Source organism: Maniola hyperantus, chromosome 2 (genome assembly GCF_902806685.2).
Source record: "Maniola hyperantus chromosome 2, iAphHyp1.2, whole genome shotgun sequence".
Classification (NCBI taxonomy): domain Eukaryota; kingdom Metazoa; phylum Arthropoda; class Insecta; order Lepidoptera; family Nymphalidae; genus Maniola; species Maniola hyperantus.
The window spans coordinates 16033405-16049846 of record NC_048537.1 but is presented as its reverse complement, the minus strand read 5'-3'; the positions used below and the strand labels follow the sequence as shown (position 1 = coordinate 16049846).

The 16442-nt window shown below is 40.8% G+C and overlaps 1 protein-coding gene across 1 annotated transcript in view; it reads right to left on the bottom strand.

Annotated features, from left to right (window-relative positions):
• The window catches only part of LOC117994422 (protein lin-10-like), a 37594-nt gene extending 21940 nt beyond the window's left edge, over positions 1-15654 (bottom strand). The window contains exons 1-11 of the mRNA XM_069506824.1: positions 15511-15654; positions 11344-11469; positions 7003-7168; positions 5411-5651; positions 3867-4195; positions 3574-3741; positions 2648-2791; positions 1439-1628; positions 1232-1320; positions 755-851; positions 517-676 (exon numbers count right to left, since the gene is read on the bottom strand). Of these exons, the coding sequence (XP_069362925.1) occupies positions 517-676; positions 755-851; positions 1232-1320; positions 1439-1628; positions 2648-2791; positions 3574-3741; positions 3867-4195; positions 5411-5651; positions 7003-7168; positions 11344-11469; positions 15511-15632 (1832 nt within the window). The 5' untranslated portion in view covers positions 15633-15654. The remainder of the gene's footprint in view (positions 1-516; positions 677-754; positions 852-1231; positions 1321-1438; positions 1629-2647; positions 2792-3573; positions 3742-3866; positions 4196-5410; positions 5652-7002; positions 7169-11343; positions 11470-15510) is intronic.
• Between the last annotated feature and the right edge of the window lie 788 nt (positions 15655-16442).

The following is a 16442-nucleotide window of genomic DNA, read 5'->3' as shown; positions in this document are numbered from 1 at the left end:
CTTGATGGTACTATCTGGTACAATAGAGCGGGTCGGATAAAAATTATCGATAGGAATCGGACATCGCTATCGATATCCGGTGATCAGTGATCCCTTTTTAGTACAGCTAACAGCGGCATAGTGCTGCTAGGCACAGCTTTTCATTCACTCACCTGGGGTACACGTCGTCGTGGTGGTGGTGGTGATGCGTGTGTGAGTGAAGCGGCGTGTGCGAACGTGTGTGCGCGTGAGACGAGTGCGGCGTTTGCACGACGTGAGGCGACGGCTCCGCGGGCCGGTGCGGGGCGGGCGCGGAGGGAAGGGTCACTTGGTAGTAGTAAGAGCAGTCACTGACCTGGGGTACACGTCGTCGTGGTGGTGGTGATGCGGCGTGTGTGAGGGCAGCGGCGTGTGCGAGTGTGTGTGTGCGTGAGACGAGTGCGGCGTTTGCACGACGTGAGGCGACGGCTCCGCGGGCCGGTGCGGGGCGGGCGCGGAGGGAAGGGTCACTTGGTAGTAGTAAGAGCAGTCACTGACCTGGGGTATACGTCGTCGTGGTGGTGGTGATGCGGCGTGTGTGAGGGCAGCGGCGTGTGCGAGTGTGTGTGCGCGTGAGACGAGTGCGGCGTGTGTACGGCGTGAGGCGACGGCTCCGCTGGCCGGTGCGGGGCGGGCGCGGGAGGAGGGGGCGCCGTTGCTGTACATAAAAAAACACATGTAAAACTTAGGAACATTAAATTCTTATTGAACCATTTATATGAAGGTACTTTCTCACCTAGTGGATCTAAAGAGTGTAAGTCTGCATCAGATAACATGTGAGGGTCTGAATTTGTTCCGCTATCTACAATTTCTTCTATTGTCACCGAATGAGTCTGGAATGAAACCACATTGCAATTGTATTATCGGAAAAATAATGGGCCTGAAATACACCCTTGTGAGACACCTTTTTGTATAAGTTTCGGTTATAGGAAATTTTTGCATGCGTTATCTCGTAAAATTCCATATTGTTAATTTTTTAATTAATTATAATTCATTTTTTGTAAAAGTAATGGTAATCACTAATCATAGCTTTAATAAAACAATAACATGTTAAACACAATCAAATGCGTTTCATAAATCGCTAAGTGAACTGCTAACATTATCTTTACTAGTTTTCTATAAGCAGGTTGGCTAAATTGTATTGTTTAAGTTACTCAGTTAATTTACAATGAGAAGATTACTTTGTATTTCAAATATTAATCGTAATACACACCTGAATCATCGGGTTATTATTGTCTGTATCGGAAGCGTGTCCCGAAGAAAGGCCATCCTCAACGATCGGTAACGTTCTACGGATTGGTTCTGCAACAGAAAGGTATTTATTAATCCTGATGCTCTTCTTCTTTTTATTTTGAATTATGGCTTCTTCTAATGTTTTTAATTTGCTGGTAAGTTTGTTTTGTTATCTATCGGATCATACCTTTCATTTCCACGAGTTCATTTTCCATAATAGCCATGGATAGTTCGCTGGCAGTGTCGCTGGCTGCGGAGGATAGTGCAAGTGCTACGTGCAAGTCCACTTGATGCGTGGGTGAAACGCACGGACTGCCATCGTCGCCCGCTTGTAATGCTGCTACGTCTGGCGTTGGGAACCTTGCACGCTGCTTCTGCTAAAGGAAACACATCATTAGGGTCTGTTTACACCCAACTGATTGATCTGGTTATAATACTGTCACTTTTTGACAAGGTTATTCTAGGATTGACAAGAAAAGGACAGATACAGAAAATTCAACTCATTGAACTACTCCAAAGTGTATCTAATTGTTGTATATAAGTTGATTCATTTTCACTTAGTTTCGACATAGGTTTCAAAAATTAATTATAATGACCCTAATGACCAGTTTAACTTAAAATTAGATCTCGTATATAGGTTTTGACGTCAGAGCTAATCCGTCTTAGGCTAAGATCTATAGATCAACAGACCACCACCTATAGACGCCTAATATCCGATAGCCAAGCTTAGGCAGTTGCTTAGCATAAAATTCGGCCCATGCCCGTTCGGTACCCTCATTCCACACATTGTCTTGATTACTTGACTTTTGAGTCCACCAATCACAACAAAGCATTCTCCCCTGTCGTCCGGCGACATTTTACGATTTTCATGCAAAACCTTGTATATGCGTACTCTTGAGGTTGAATTCTCTGTGCATAGTTCATACTTTGACTATGACAAGACACAGTTACAACAAGACAGATTTATGTCTCTCACATGAATCAGTCTCGTATTATCTCTAAGTAAATTCCAATAAAAGTACCCTCTATAGATCTCGGCTTTAGAGATACCCGTAAGTTGTGCTTTACAAAATATGAAAATAGCTACAGCTATTACCTGTCATCATCATGATCAACCCATCACTGGCTTACTACAGAGCACGGGTCTCCTCTCAAAGTGAGAAGGGTTTTGGCCATAGTCTACCACGTAGACTTCACACACCTTTGAGAACATTATGGAGAACTCTCAGGCATGCAGGTTTCCTCACAATGTTTTCCTTGACCGTTAAAGCAAGTGATATTTAACTAATTAAAACGCACATAACTCCGAAAAATTAGATGTGCGTGCCCGGGATCGAACCCCCGACCTCCGATTGGAAGGCGTACGTCCTAACCACTAGGCTATTGCATCTATTACCTGTAAGCCTAAGAAATCTGTATGATTATTCAAGGCATGTGGTGACTCGAGGCCCTCATTCTGCGGCCAGTCTGATTCGCTTCCATCTATGCCATTCTCCGACGGGCAGTCTTGCGTCTGTCGTCGTAACTCATAATCCAACTCCTGAAAGAAGATAACGATACTTCTGTCAGATGGCGAACCTTTTTGATTGCATATGCAGCGGAAATAAGAAATTTACAAGTGGCCCACAATTAGAGTTTTCGCTTGACCACGATCACATCTGATGGGAAGTGATGATGTGGCCTAAGATGGGACGCATTTGCCTATTCACTCTTCTTTTAAAGATACCCGGATTATAATTGGCAGGAAACACTGATCTCGGAAGAGCATTCCAGACCCTAGCCATGCGTATAAGGAATGATGACGCGAAGCGTTTCGTACGCAAGATGGAATTTTGACGACACAGGGGTGGAAACTAGCTCGGTACCTTGCGGTACGGTGGTAGAAAGGTGATTTATCATAAGGATATTTGTTATAAGGTTATCCTTATCTAAATACCAAAAGCCGACCTACGGAAGGCATAAGACTTATTAGAGCTGCCATATGAGCAAGCAAGGAATTTTCAATACCGAAAATGGGTTTTTGCTATTTATTTATAACTAGCTTATGCTCGCGACTTCATCCGCGTGGACTACACCAAACCCATACTTCACCCCCTTAGGGCTTGAATTTTCAAAAATCCTTTCTTGGCGGATGCCTTCGTCATAATAGCTATCTGCATGCCAAATTTCAGCCCGATATATCCAGTAGTTTGAGCTGTACGTTGATAGATCAGTCAGTCAATCAGTCAGTCAGTCAGTTAGTCACATTTCCCTTTTATATACTTAGATTCATACTAAAACTCTCGGAGAATGATCAGGGTTTTTAAAAAATAATCTACTAACCTGGAAGTTAACAATCTCCTCAGTGCTATTCTGGTGTTGCCCGGGTAACGTTGGACACCGGAAAAACTCTTCTAGAACTTTCCTGGTCTCCGAGAACTCATACAAGTAATCGAATGCCGCGGAACTGGGCGGTGGTGTCACATCTCTGCTATCTGCAGTGACTACTCTCTGAAAATAAGCAAAATCTCTCTTTTTAGCTTTGTTAAAAAGAAAAGGATGCAGGTACTCTAAATTTAGTTTAGAGAAAGACAACGGACTCGGTGCCACTATACGATCTATAAATCAAAATTTACCTGAGGAAATCCTGGTCTAGGCGATCTGACTTGTATTTTCTGAGATCCAACTCCGTATCTCCTAGGAGAGCCTTCGTATTCAGCTATGGGCAGTTCTCCTATTACCCTCGTGAACCTGCTCTTGTCCTCGTCACCAGAAAGCCAAACCCCCGTGGGACTACCCTCACTTAACCTCACATCTTCTCTAGAACGCGTAGAATCACTGCCACCACAACTCAGTTCACTTTTATTGTTCAATATATCACTATCACCATTTTTTATATTGTCTAAAGTCCTTTTTACACTAATATCGATTTCGTCATCACTAGCGTCAGGGTCCATCCTCAAACCTAGGGACACAGAATTCAATATCACTGAAAATAAAAAAGAAAGATAACAAGATTGTTTAAATTGGTTAAACTAAACATAAGCAAACAGAAATGAGAGTTATGAAGGGAAGACAAATTTTGTTACATTTGCAATAGAAAAATATGAATCAAAACGAGTATAAAGTTCATTAGGTGATCAAATTCAGTATCAGTTCAAATCGTGACGGTTTTATTGACGAGGGCGTCGAAAATGAATCCATTTAGCAGACATCTTGATAAATTTTTTTTTATTTTTTTATTTTGTTTATTTGAAAGTAATCAACAGCGTAAATACATAATTATTATTTAAATTTAAATCTAGGTATAACAGAAGGCCAAAAGAGATTACTTAAAATTATAATTAAACTATTTTAACAGAATAGAGTTAGAATAAATGTAGGTATATACAATAATAAAATAAAATTACAACAGTGTGTGTATGATTGTATGTGTGTGTGTATGCGTGTGTGAGTGTGTGCTTATGAGTATGTGTGAGCGTGTGTGCATGTGTGTGTGTGTGTAAATGGGAGTGTATGATTGCATGCATATTTAGATGTTAGCTACTTTTTTTTTGTTTTACGATGATAGTTTCTTAATTCCTTTTTAAATTTATTGTTTGATAGGTAAAATAAGTCAAACTCAGCGAACTGATCTGGTCGCCGGTCTGATAAATATCCTATCGTTCTTTTCACAGGTGTATTTCAAGCTATATTGAGCTTCTAACTGCCACAGAAGGGATTATAAATTAAGAAAGATAAGAAATGCAGAAAATTATAAGTATAATAGGCAAATTTTGAAAAAACAGTAGAAAATTAGACACACATTTTATCTCAAACTACTGGTATCCAAACCAATCTATCAATAACAAAAGGCGCCATTTGATTGCAGAAGTGGAATTAAAGATTACGATTTTGATACTCTGTAGTTCAATTTTATCAAGTAGGTAACTAGCTGATGCCCGCGACTTCGAACGCGTGGAATTAGGTTTTTAATAATCCCATGGGAACTTTTTGATTTTCCGGAACAAAAAGTAGCCTATGTCACTCTCCAGGGTATAATCTATCTCCATTCCAAATTTCATCTAAATCCGTTCAGCCGTTTTTGCGTGATTGAGTAACAAACATCCAAACATCTAAACATCCACACTTTCACATTTATAATATTAGTAGGATTATTTACACAGCTAATAAAAAGTACCTTTCCAATCATCATTCTCATCGAAAACCATAACTTCACCATCAGCCACGACAGCTATGGGACTGCTCTTGGTGCTAACATCATTAGTCTTATGCGGGTCCAGAATCGGGGAGCTGTTCTTCGGTATGCCCGAGGTGTTCTGTTCTAATGCTGGCTCCCGGTCACCGTTGGTGTAGGCGACTGGGGAGGTGTGCCGCGATATCATCTTTTTGGGCTCATTGGTTATTCTGTGTATGGAAATCTGGAATTTCAGAGTAAACATTTTTTATTGAAGTTTATGAAGACTAGACTAGATTATAACTCTGTATTAATCAGTATCTGTAATCAATGGATAGATTACGCAACGCTGTTATTTGCCAAAAAATAGTACCTACGGTATTCCGTGTTTTGGTCATTTTTTTACAAAAATGAACGTCACTAAATCGGTAAGTAGGTAGGTACAGTACGCGGCCAAAAGTGATGAACATCGATCTTTAGAAGGAGATAGCAGATTTGTAGAGCACTGTCTCGGTCGTTGAGACCGACAAAGTCATATGGGTATGAGTGACAGAGACAACGCTCTACAAACCTGATATGTCATTCTAAAGGCCGATGTTCATCATTTGCGGCCGCTACGTACATCGATTATTATCAGTTTCGCCGTTAATGAATAACTAAAGCGTATTGCAGAGTTTCAAGTAAGTACTTATTGAGTAATTTAAGCTTGCAAAGGTTGCTCATTATCAACTCTGAGCGAGCTGAGTTGCTATGCCTCAACTGGATTAGAAGTTGTACAACGACTAAAGAGTACAGTATCATCTGCTAAGTAATCTGTTTTACTCAAGGCACACTAAGTTTCTTGATCTAAGGTTCTACTTACTTCATTATTGATATTGTTGTCAACGGTGTAGTCAACAGATTCTTTAGTGAGCGAGCGCACTTTGTTCCGGAGGTTTTGTTTGTGTGTGTTTGTGTGCCTCAACTTATTTAGAAGTTGTACAACGACTAAAGAGTACAGTATATTTGCTAAGTAATCTGTTTTACTCAAGGCACACGAAGTTTCTTGATCTAAGGTTTTACTTACTTCATTATTGATATGGTTGTCAACCGTGTCGTCAACAGACTAATGAGTGATCGCACTTTGCTCCTGAGGTTTGTGTATTGCTGTGCCTCAACTTATTTAGAAGTTGTACAACGACTATAGAGTTTAGTATATCTGCTAAGTAATCTGTTTTACTCAAGGCACACTCACTCAGCCGTTATCAGAGTCACTTAATCGTTACTTAAGTTTAGTTAAAACGAGACAGAGCTATATCTCTCACATAAATCTGTCTCCTTTTAACTCAATCTTAAGTAACGATTAGCGACTGAGTGCGGCTGTTAGTTTCTTGATCTAAGGTTCTACTTACTTCATTATTGATATTGTTGTCAACGGTGTAGTCAACAGATTCTTTAGTGAGCGAGCGCACTTTGTTCCAGAGGTTGTGTTTATGTGTGTTTGTGTGCCTCAACTTATTTAGAAGTTGTACAACGACTAAAGAGTACAATATATTTGCTAAGTAATCTGTTTTACTCAAGGCACACGAAGTTTCTTGATCTAAGGTTCTACTTACTTCATTATTGATATTGTTGTCAACGGTGTAGTCAACAGAGTCCTTAGTGAGCGAGCGCACTTTGTTCCGGAGGTTGTGTTTGTGTGTGTTGGTGTGCCTCAACTTGCGCACGGCTTTGGCGCGACTTTGAGAATACAGCTCCCTTCCTCCTGCTATTTCTATTATCCTGGAAAGAACAAAATAAGATATTTTTCTTGAATATGAATTCGGTATCGATATTATTCTACCCGTTCTTCTGGTTTTTATAAAAACTGGCAAGAGCGCTCGTGTATTTTTTTTTACTTGAAAAGGTGACTGACTAACTGACTGATATATCAACGCACAGCTCAAACTACTGGACGGATCCGGCTAAAATTTGGCATGCAAATAGCTATTATGACGTAGGCATCCGCTAAGAAAGGATTTTTGATAATTCATTCCCTAAGGGGGTGAAATAGGGATTTGAAATCTGTGTAGTCCATGCGGACGAAGTCGCGAGCATAAGCTATCTATCTACTACAATGTGTTAAGTATATAACAATTAATTTTATTTGACAGAGGAACATAATGCCGCGAGGCTCGCTCGTTAAATACCTTCCCCAAATTCACGCAGGCCATTATCCACGCCATCCGTCATGGCTCGGTATGGCCACTAACTAACTACGCCAAGCTGCACCAACCACTCATTAACAGTTGTTTGCGAAGCTTGGGTTACTTAATACACACATTTTCCACCCCCATACGTGTTTTGTGCGTAACAGTTTCATTGTAGGTGTCGCCTTACAAGATCTATAGAGCGCACTTTGACTTTGGTCAGACTTAAGACTGAGTTAAAACAAGACAGATTTATGTGATAGATATACGTCTGTCTCGTTTTAACTCTGTCTTAAGTCTAAGCAAAGTCAGAGTGCGCTCTATAGATTAAACACTTAGTTACAAAAACTTATTTATAGAATCTCTAATCTGCTGCAATACTGCAACGGAGACATTATCTTATCACAAGTTTTTAATCAACAAGAAGGTAAACACATCTGACGTATCGACTCATTTTTGATTACTACACGTGCCCCATGCAAACTGCCACAGAAACTTAACTGTAGTTCCCAAACTTTGTTAATTACCAGTTTCTTATGAGTTTAAGCTTATTTCGTGGTTTATCGACATATTTTAATGTATATAACGGGTACATACCACGATTAATTTGATGTTTTTATTTGTCGATATTTCAACCCAATTGCACGGGTCATGGTCACGACGACGGGGCGATTAATTTGATCGCCAACGACAGGGAGTCCCGCCGCCGTGACCACGGCCCGTGCTGATTTTTGTAATCTATAGAGGTAAAGCCCTTTCATAATAATTATGATACCCAACTTGATATAGTAATCGTAATCTTACTTTGAAAGTTGAAAATACTAATTATTTATTCATAAACACATTTTAATTTTTTTGGTGATGTAATATTTTCAAACAAATTCACGGTTTACGAATATTTTCCTTTACTTGTGCTATAATACCAAATTACCTACCTGCCAAATTTCATGATTCTAGGTCAACGGGAAGTAGGTACCCTATAGGTTTTCTTGACAGACACGACAGACGGACAGAGAGATGGACGGACGGACAACGAAGTGATCCTATTAGCCTTATATGTATAAGGGTTCTTTCCTTTTGAGGTACGGAACCCTAAAAAAATCAAGGGCGTTGTCACACTGTCTCTATTTATTCTGTGGTAGTTGTCGTCGCCTGCTGGCGCGCTTTGAATGTGTCTAAAACTTTATTTCTTTGTATTAGGTTTATGTAAACTGAGCCTTTCGCGCAAACTTTGTGTATCCCTACTTATTTGCACCCCAACGTGAAAAACTTGAGTGTTAGGCCCTTCATACATTGCGATACTCGCAAGAGACGATACCTCAGACGATACATGTTCGCTATTCGAGTTTCGTACATTATGCTACTAAAAACATAGAATTCTTCTTGAAATCAAATATCAAACTGCTGATCCGCCGTCATTTTGCAGAGATGCGACACGTAGGATACCGGTAGCGAAGTGTGCGAATCACCATACAAATGTAAGTGAGATACTCCTCAGCGACTCGTCTTCGAGACTCGCATGGGATACTTGTCGTCTGTAAGTATCGTAATGTAAGAAGGGCCTTACCAAACCATTTGCGTTAGGTGCCGAAAAATATTGTACCATTCGTAGGGCAAGTTTACTCAGCTAAAATAACTTTCATATTTTCCATAAGATTTGTAACTTTCCGAAAAAAGGTTGTTTGTTTAGTTACCTATCCAAATAAGTGTATTCTGGATTCTGGCACCTAAGTATTATACCCCTACCTACTTAATATAATAAATCTGAAAGTGTATTTTTGTCGGTTTATAGGTTTGTCCTTCAATCGGGTTTTTTTGCATAGTTTTTTTTTTAAAATAATATTAGCCACGTTAAATGACAAATATTCTCTTTTCCTCTCCAACTAAGCGTCAGGCTTGTGCTAGGAGTAGGTTTGAACCGTCGACCTTTCGGTTTTCAGTCCTCTCCTTTACCGGTTGAGCTATTGAGGCTCTAAAGATATAATTAAAGACCTGGAGAATGAATCTTGATAACTTAAGCGGACAGTAACCCTGCAGCATCAGGATTGAAGAGTTGGATCCAGAAATTTTTATCACCATTAATTTTATTTTAACCACCACGGAAACATCCTTTGTTGATTAAAAAATATATTTGCAAATCAGTCCAGAAACCTCGAAAAAATCGGTGTAAGTACATACATAAAAAACGGGCCGAATTGAGAACCACCTCCTTTTTGGAAGTCGGTTAAAAAGAGAATCAATCTGCAAATATGGAAGGTGCTATGAGTTCATTTCTGTTAAAGATAGTTTCAGATACTATTTCTATTATATTATTACTAGGTACCCATATTATTAATTCAAAAGGGTGTATTGTGTGATGGTTTATTGGAATGTTGGTTTGTCCTTCAATCACGTCACATCGGAGTAACGGATCGACGTGATTTTGTTGCATGGGTGTAGTTACAGACCTGGAGAGTGATATAGACCCGGAAAATCAAAGAGTTCCTACGGGATTTTAAGAAACTAAATCCACACGAATGAAGTCGTGAGCATCAGCTAGTAATCTTCGAAATGATTTTTAACAATTCTACCCCCTCACCGATTTTCAAAAATGCCATTCGCTGGGGTGGGTCAGCTAGTTATTGAAAGATATATTTTCGTTTTTTTCTTCTTTCTCTCTCAAAACAGTTGTTCCTGTATACCACTTCTATTTTAGATATAGTTCTGTGGTTTGTAGCGTCGATAGCAGTAAATACAATGTTGTCTGTATAAACAGCAACAGTTCACAGCTGTATAAATGTTTGTGTCTGAATGCAACACTACTTGAACCTAAACCAAGCGAGCTACCTGAGCAGTGAGCTGAGAGAAAACAAATATTGGTGTAACCAAGCTTCTTCACGGCATTTAGGCTATTCTATCGATTGCAGTAATAGTAAACACTTCTTGTTTAATGTTTAAAAATAATTCTTCACAATTTTTGGGTTCTTTTAACGTCTTATTTGTACAATTTACTTGAAAAATGTGTACAATTTTTAATAGGAGTTTATTTACATGTACATAAGGCTCACTCTGCAGAGCCGTTTAAATAAAATTATAGCCACTTTTGTTACGACGCACTCAAGTACATTTCTGGGTTCGCACTTTGCACCAAAGGACTGTGCCCCAAAAATTTGTAAAGGTCTCTCTTTCTATCGCGAACACTCTTATCTCTCCCTTTCTCTCTCTCAGGAGCCGTCGAAGGGGCGTGTCGTAGGTAAGTATATTTCTCGGAATTCTTGGATCAAGTTACTAAAGTGAACCCAGATTTCACAGATGAATTTCAATTTGAAATAATGGCGAGAAGGTTTTTGGCAACCAATGAAACAATTAAGCGAAATTAGTTTTTGTATAATTGACCGTGAGAGGCCAAATAACCTACGAGTATTTACTTAAAACTGTTGATCTCTGGCAAGATCGGAAGAAAGAGACACCGCGGACGAAGCCGGTCGCACACCCTTCTGCAATGCCTTTCGTACGGCCTCCAAAAGGGAAAAATGGCGCACCATCGTTTTGAAGGTGATATCACGAAGGAGCCACGATCTTTAAAATTGAGGGACCGACGCGAAAACAAAAATTTACTCAGGAAAGGCATTCCGAAAGCTGAACATGGTGCATTTTGATTATATTCTTATTGATACTATTCTACACACGGAGTGCGTCAGGTCAAGTTCCGACCTAGCATGCAGTGTGTCCATTTACACTAATAGGATATTCTAGATACAATTAGGTGAAAATATTTGTAGTACACACCTAGAGTCCCTGAGCTTATAAGTCCCTCCCTTAGTGCTGAGGATGACGGGCTGGTCGTCCCTCTCGTCGTCGGAGGACACGTTGTTCACACTGATCATGTCTCGGCCCTCCAGACCGGAGTTCAACCTGGAAACAAAAAAGTTAATTTTAAGAAGAACATTTAAGCTGACTAAGACCGGCCGCACGTTGGATAAGAATTTGTTTCGCACGGAAAAATGCGCGTACCGAGTCTCGAGCACAACTTTTTGAGAAGAAGTCCCGCAAATTGCTCATGCACGTGGCCGCCATTTTAGTGATGTCAGCACTTTTTTTTAAAGACTGAAGTTTCGAGCTGATGGTATATTTTTACTTAAACATACGTCAAATTACGTCATTTGATTATTATATATTATTACATAATTACGAGACATTTCACCGCGATTAATAGCCTCAACTGGTGACAGAAGGGCTGGCTCATTTTTTGCGCAGCGGATCAGCCTAGCTGTCCAGCGCGGAAATGCAGCCAGTATTCTTGGCACCATTCCACGCGGTCATGATTTATATAGTAATTAGATAAGGCTAGCTTTAAGTTTTATTGTATTAAAAAAAAAAAAAAAAAAAAAAAAAAAAAAAAAAAAAAAAAAAAAAAAAAAAAAAAAAAGTACCTAGATAAATATTCGATAAAAAAAAAAAAAAAAAAAAAAAAATTACGTCAAAATGACGTCATTTCAGTGTTAATGAGACATGGTTCCAGCGCAATAGCAGTTTGCAGGACTTATAATACTTTTATTATAATAAATATCAAAAAATAAATATTTAAATGTAAAAGGTCTAGTTAAGAAGATAAAACCGTGTTTCAAAATTAATTTACTTCAGAATTTTTACAACATGTTTGTAACTTGGAAGATCTGGATCATTCGTATCAAAACGCATCTAATGTGCGGCCGACCTAAGTTTGGGCTAAGATGCGACTTACTTAGTGCCAATTATTTCTTGATATCCACTCTCTGGCGTTGCGGGAGGTCCAAATTCTTAGTTCAATTTAGCAAGCGATCTTTTCTAAAGCAAAAGAAATTTTTTAAAGAAAATTTGGCAATTAACATGAGTCATGGCTCCTTTTAACAAAGCGTTATTTCATCACGCAAAAGCAGCTGGTAAGGAACTTAGCATCTGTCAACAAAGTCAAGTGGTACTGCACACCGGAACAGCTTCTAACCCAAATAATTTTAAATACATATCAAAAATTGCGGACCGGCAGGAATCGAACCCGCGTCTCCTGGGATCGCGCCCGACGCTCTCACCACTAAACTACATAATATATTATCTTTTTGTATACCTATACCTATATTAACTAAGGATTCATTTTATAATTATTTTAGGACCGTAAGACCTTTACTCACAACCTTGAATGGGAAGCTGGAAGAAATCTCTATTTAGAGATAAGCATTTCCAATGTTCATAAGTTAATTTATTACTACTATGTAACTACAATATTGGTACATGAAAGATAAAAATAAATAAATAAAATAAAGCACGTAAGTCGACAGCCCTGTGCCTGATCTCACGCCGGTTGTGTCGGATTGCCATCCCATCAGGCCATAATAGTGAGGGCATAGAGATTGCACCTATGTTTGCGCACATACTTGAGCACTAAAATATCTCCCTGTAGGTGTAGATGGCTAATCTCGGTGTAGATGGCTAATCTCGGTGTAGATGGCTAATCTCGGTGTAGATGGCTAATATCTGTGGAGATTGGTCACCGTGGCCGAAATTCGGTTGGGAAGACACTGGTACTGATTCCGAGCGCAACTAATTTTAGAGTATTCGCATCCTCTTCTTACTAATGTAATATGAAAAGGACAGACGCAGTTTGACAGTTTTAAATTTAATTTTTAGATGGTAAAACCCGTGATTTTAGCTCACAGTCGCGAGCCTACTGTTTAAATTTGTAGCGTGCACTAAAATTTAGAGTCTTTAAATGTATAGTTCATCATGATCTGTCCCTTTTTAGCATTGTTAAAAAGAAAAGGATGCAGATACTCTAAATTTAGTTTAGAGAAAGACAACGGAATCGGTGCCATTATTACTGCTGCAAACTAACTTGGTATTCAAAGAACAAGAGACATCTAACCACAAGTCGAGCCGAGATGGGCTCTAAGATCATAAGACGTAGTCTCAACTCTCTAATCAGGGCGTAACACTCGGTACAAAATGCATGGGTCTTGCTCACGAATAGCGTGCCTGATTTGTAATTTGCCCTACTTTTCTAAGAGCAGACTTATAATTTTCTTTTTATATGTGTATGTGTAGATTTTCTTTTCAAACAACCGACTTAAATATGACTCCATAACATACTAGATCTTTCCCGCAACTTTTTTCACAGCGATTCAAGTTTTATTAAAATCCTTTGAATTTATGGGACAGGTTAGGTACCTCTTCAAGGTCAAGGCGTTAAACCAATTTTTTCAAAATTTGGTACAGACATAACTTGGAATTAACTCCCAGCTGAAATACGTCAGGCGAAATCCTTAAACTCCTTCAAAAATCGTTTGAAGAACTATTATTTATCTATGTAAACAGAATTATGTAGTATATTATAGAGATATCTATATAGGTATATATATTTATATATATTTGTGTATTATTAGAATGTACTGTGTATGTAGTCTAATTTATAATAAGATAATATACCTAGGGCCATTTTCGGCTGCCGCACCAACCCGTGCTTTCGTGATTCCTTTCGTCAAAGGTTGCCTGGAAGAGATCGCTTTAGCGATAAGGCCGCCTTTGCATGCTACAGCTATTAGATTAAGATCCTGTATTGTGTTTTTTCAATGTTTACTTTGTGTTGTGTGCAATAAAGTGTAAAATAAATAAATAAATAAATAAACTTGCATTCCAGAAACGGATATAGGCTACTTCTTATCCCGGAAAATCATAGAGTTTCCATCTGAATTTATAAAAACCTAAACCTAAATAAAACTATGTCGCTGGTACAATCTAGTAGCATTATATAATACCACACGCTAGCGTATGAGAAATGGGGTAGCGTCCGTTCCGATAATGAGAAAACAACGCAAATTACAAATCAGAGGCCTTCAAAGAGTGTACGGTCATTACGTAAGGGCTTTATTCGTGATCATTTTGCATTTTACACCCTACTTCGCGCCCTGATTAAAGGCCCCAACAGCACACGCCACCCCTTCATGTGGTTAGTTGAAATTCAAAAAGTTCCCTAAGCAAGTAGGCCGTTACTGGTTACGTGAGCAGTTAGCGGCATCGACACGCGAGGGGACAATTACGCTCATTTTCAGCCAACCGCTTATTTTAAGGCCGAGTTTACAAGCGGGCGCTCAGCGAGAAACGCACTTGAACGTAACTGCATGTAAATCATAAGAGCGTGGCCTAGTTGTACGATGAGTGGACATTTGACAAGCAAAAGTGACTCAAGCGCCGGTTCTAGGAAGCTCTCGAGCTGGTAAGATACTTGGTGAGTTTCTCGAACAATTAAAAAAACTCAAAATATATGATGTTTGACAGGCTTTTTTCATGTTACTAGCCTACTCTCAGCCTACCGCTTATTTTAAGGCCGAGTTTACAAGCGGGCGCTCGACGAGAAACGCACTTGAAAGTTACTAATTGCATGTAAATCATAAGAGCGTGGCCTAGTTGTACGATGAGTGGATATTGGACAAGCAAAAGTGACTCTCAAGCGCCTGTTCTAGGAAGCTCTCTAGCTGGTAAGATACTTGGTGAGTTTCTCGAACAATTAACAAAACTCTAAATATATGTTGTTTGACAGGATTTTTTTTATGTTACTAGCCTACTCTCAGCCTACCGCTTATTTTAAGGCCGAGTTTACAAGCGGGCGCTCGACGAGAAACGCACTTGAAAGTTACTAATTGCATGTAAATCATAAGAGCGTGGCCTAGTTGTACGATGAGTGGACATTGGACAAGCAAAAGTGACTCTCAAGCGCCTGTTCTAGGAAGCTCTCTAGCCGGTAAGATACTTCGTGAGTTTCTCAAACTGAGCTGTACGGGTATTATGATGTTTGACAAGATTTTTTAAGTTACCTACACTAGTTGTAAAGGCTTTGTAATGTTTTTTGATTTAAAACGTGTCAAACAGAACGTGTCGTCACCTGTCGTCATATCGCCGCATTGAGCAAACAGAACAAGTCGTCACCTGTCGTGCTGGTGCTGCATGTTGCGCGGGCGGCACTTGGAGAAGAGGCGCGTGATGCGCTCGCCGCCGTCAGAACCGGGCGTGGAGTCGCTCGCAGCGTCCCTTAGCACGCCCGCGCTCATGTCGCCGCATTGAGCAAACAGAACATGTCGTCACCTGTCGTGCTGGTGCTGCATGTTGCGCAGGCGGCACTTGGGGAAGAGGCGCGTGATGCGCTCGCCGCCGTCAGAGCCGGGCGTGGAGTCGCTCGCAGCGTCCCTTAGCACGCCCGCACTCATGTCGCCGCATTGAGCAAACAGAACATGTCGTCACCTGTCGTGCTGGTGCTGCATGTTGCGCGGGCAGCACTTGGGGAAGAGGCGCGTGATGCGCTCGCCGCCGTCAGAGCCAGGCGTGGAGTCGCTCGCAGCGTCCCTTAGCACGCCCGCACTCATGTCGCCGCATTGAGCAAACAGAACATGTCGTCACCTGTCGTGCTGGTGCTGCATGTTGCGCAGGCGGCACTTGGGGAAGAGGCGCGTGATGCGCTCGCCGCCGTCAGAGCCGGGCGTGGAGTCGCTCGCAGCGTCCCTTAGCACGCCCGCACTCATGTCGCCGCATTGAGCAAACAGAACATGTCGTCACCTGTCGTGCTGGTGCTGCATGTTGCGCAGGCGGCACTTGGGGAAGAGGCGCGTGATGCGCTCGCCGCCGTCAGAGCCGGGCGTGGAGTCGCTCGCAGCGTCCCTTAGCACGCCCGCACTCATGTCGCCGCATTGAGCAAACAGAACATGTCGTCACCTGTCGTGCTGGTGCTGCATGTTGCGCGGGCAGCACTTGGGGAAGAGGCGCGTGATGCGCTCGCCGCCGTCAGAGCCAGGCGTGGAGTCGCTCGCAGCGTCCCTTAGCACGCCCGCACTCATGTCGCCGCATTGAGCAAACAGAACATGTCG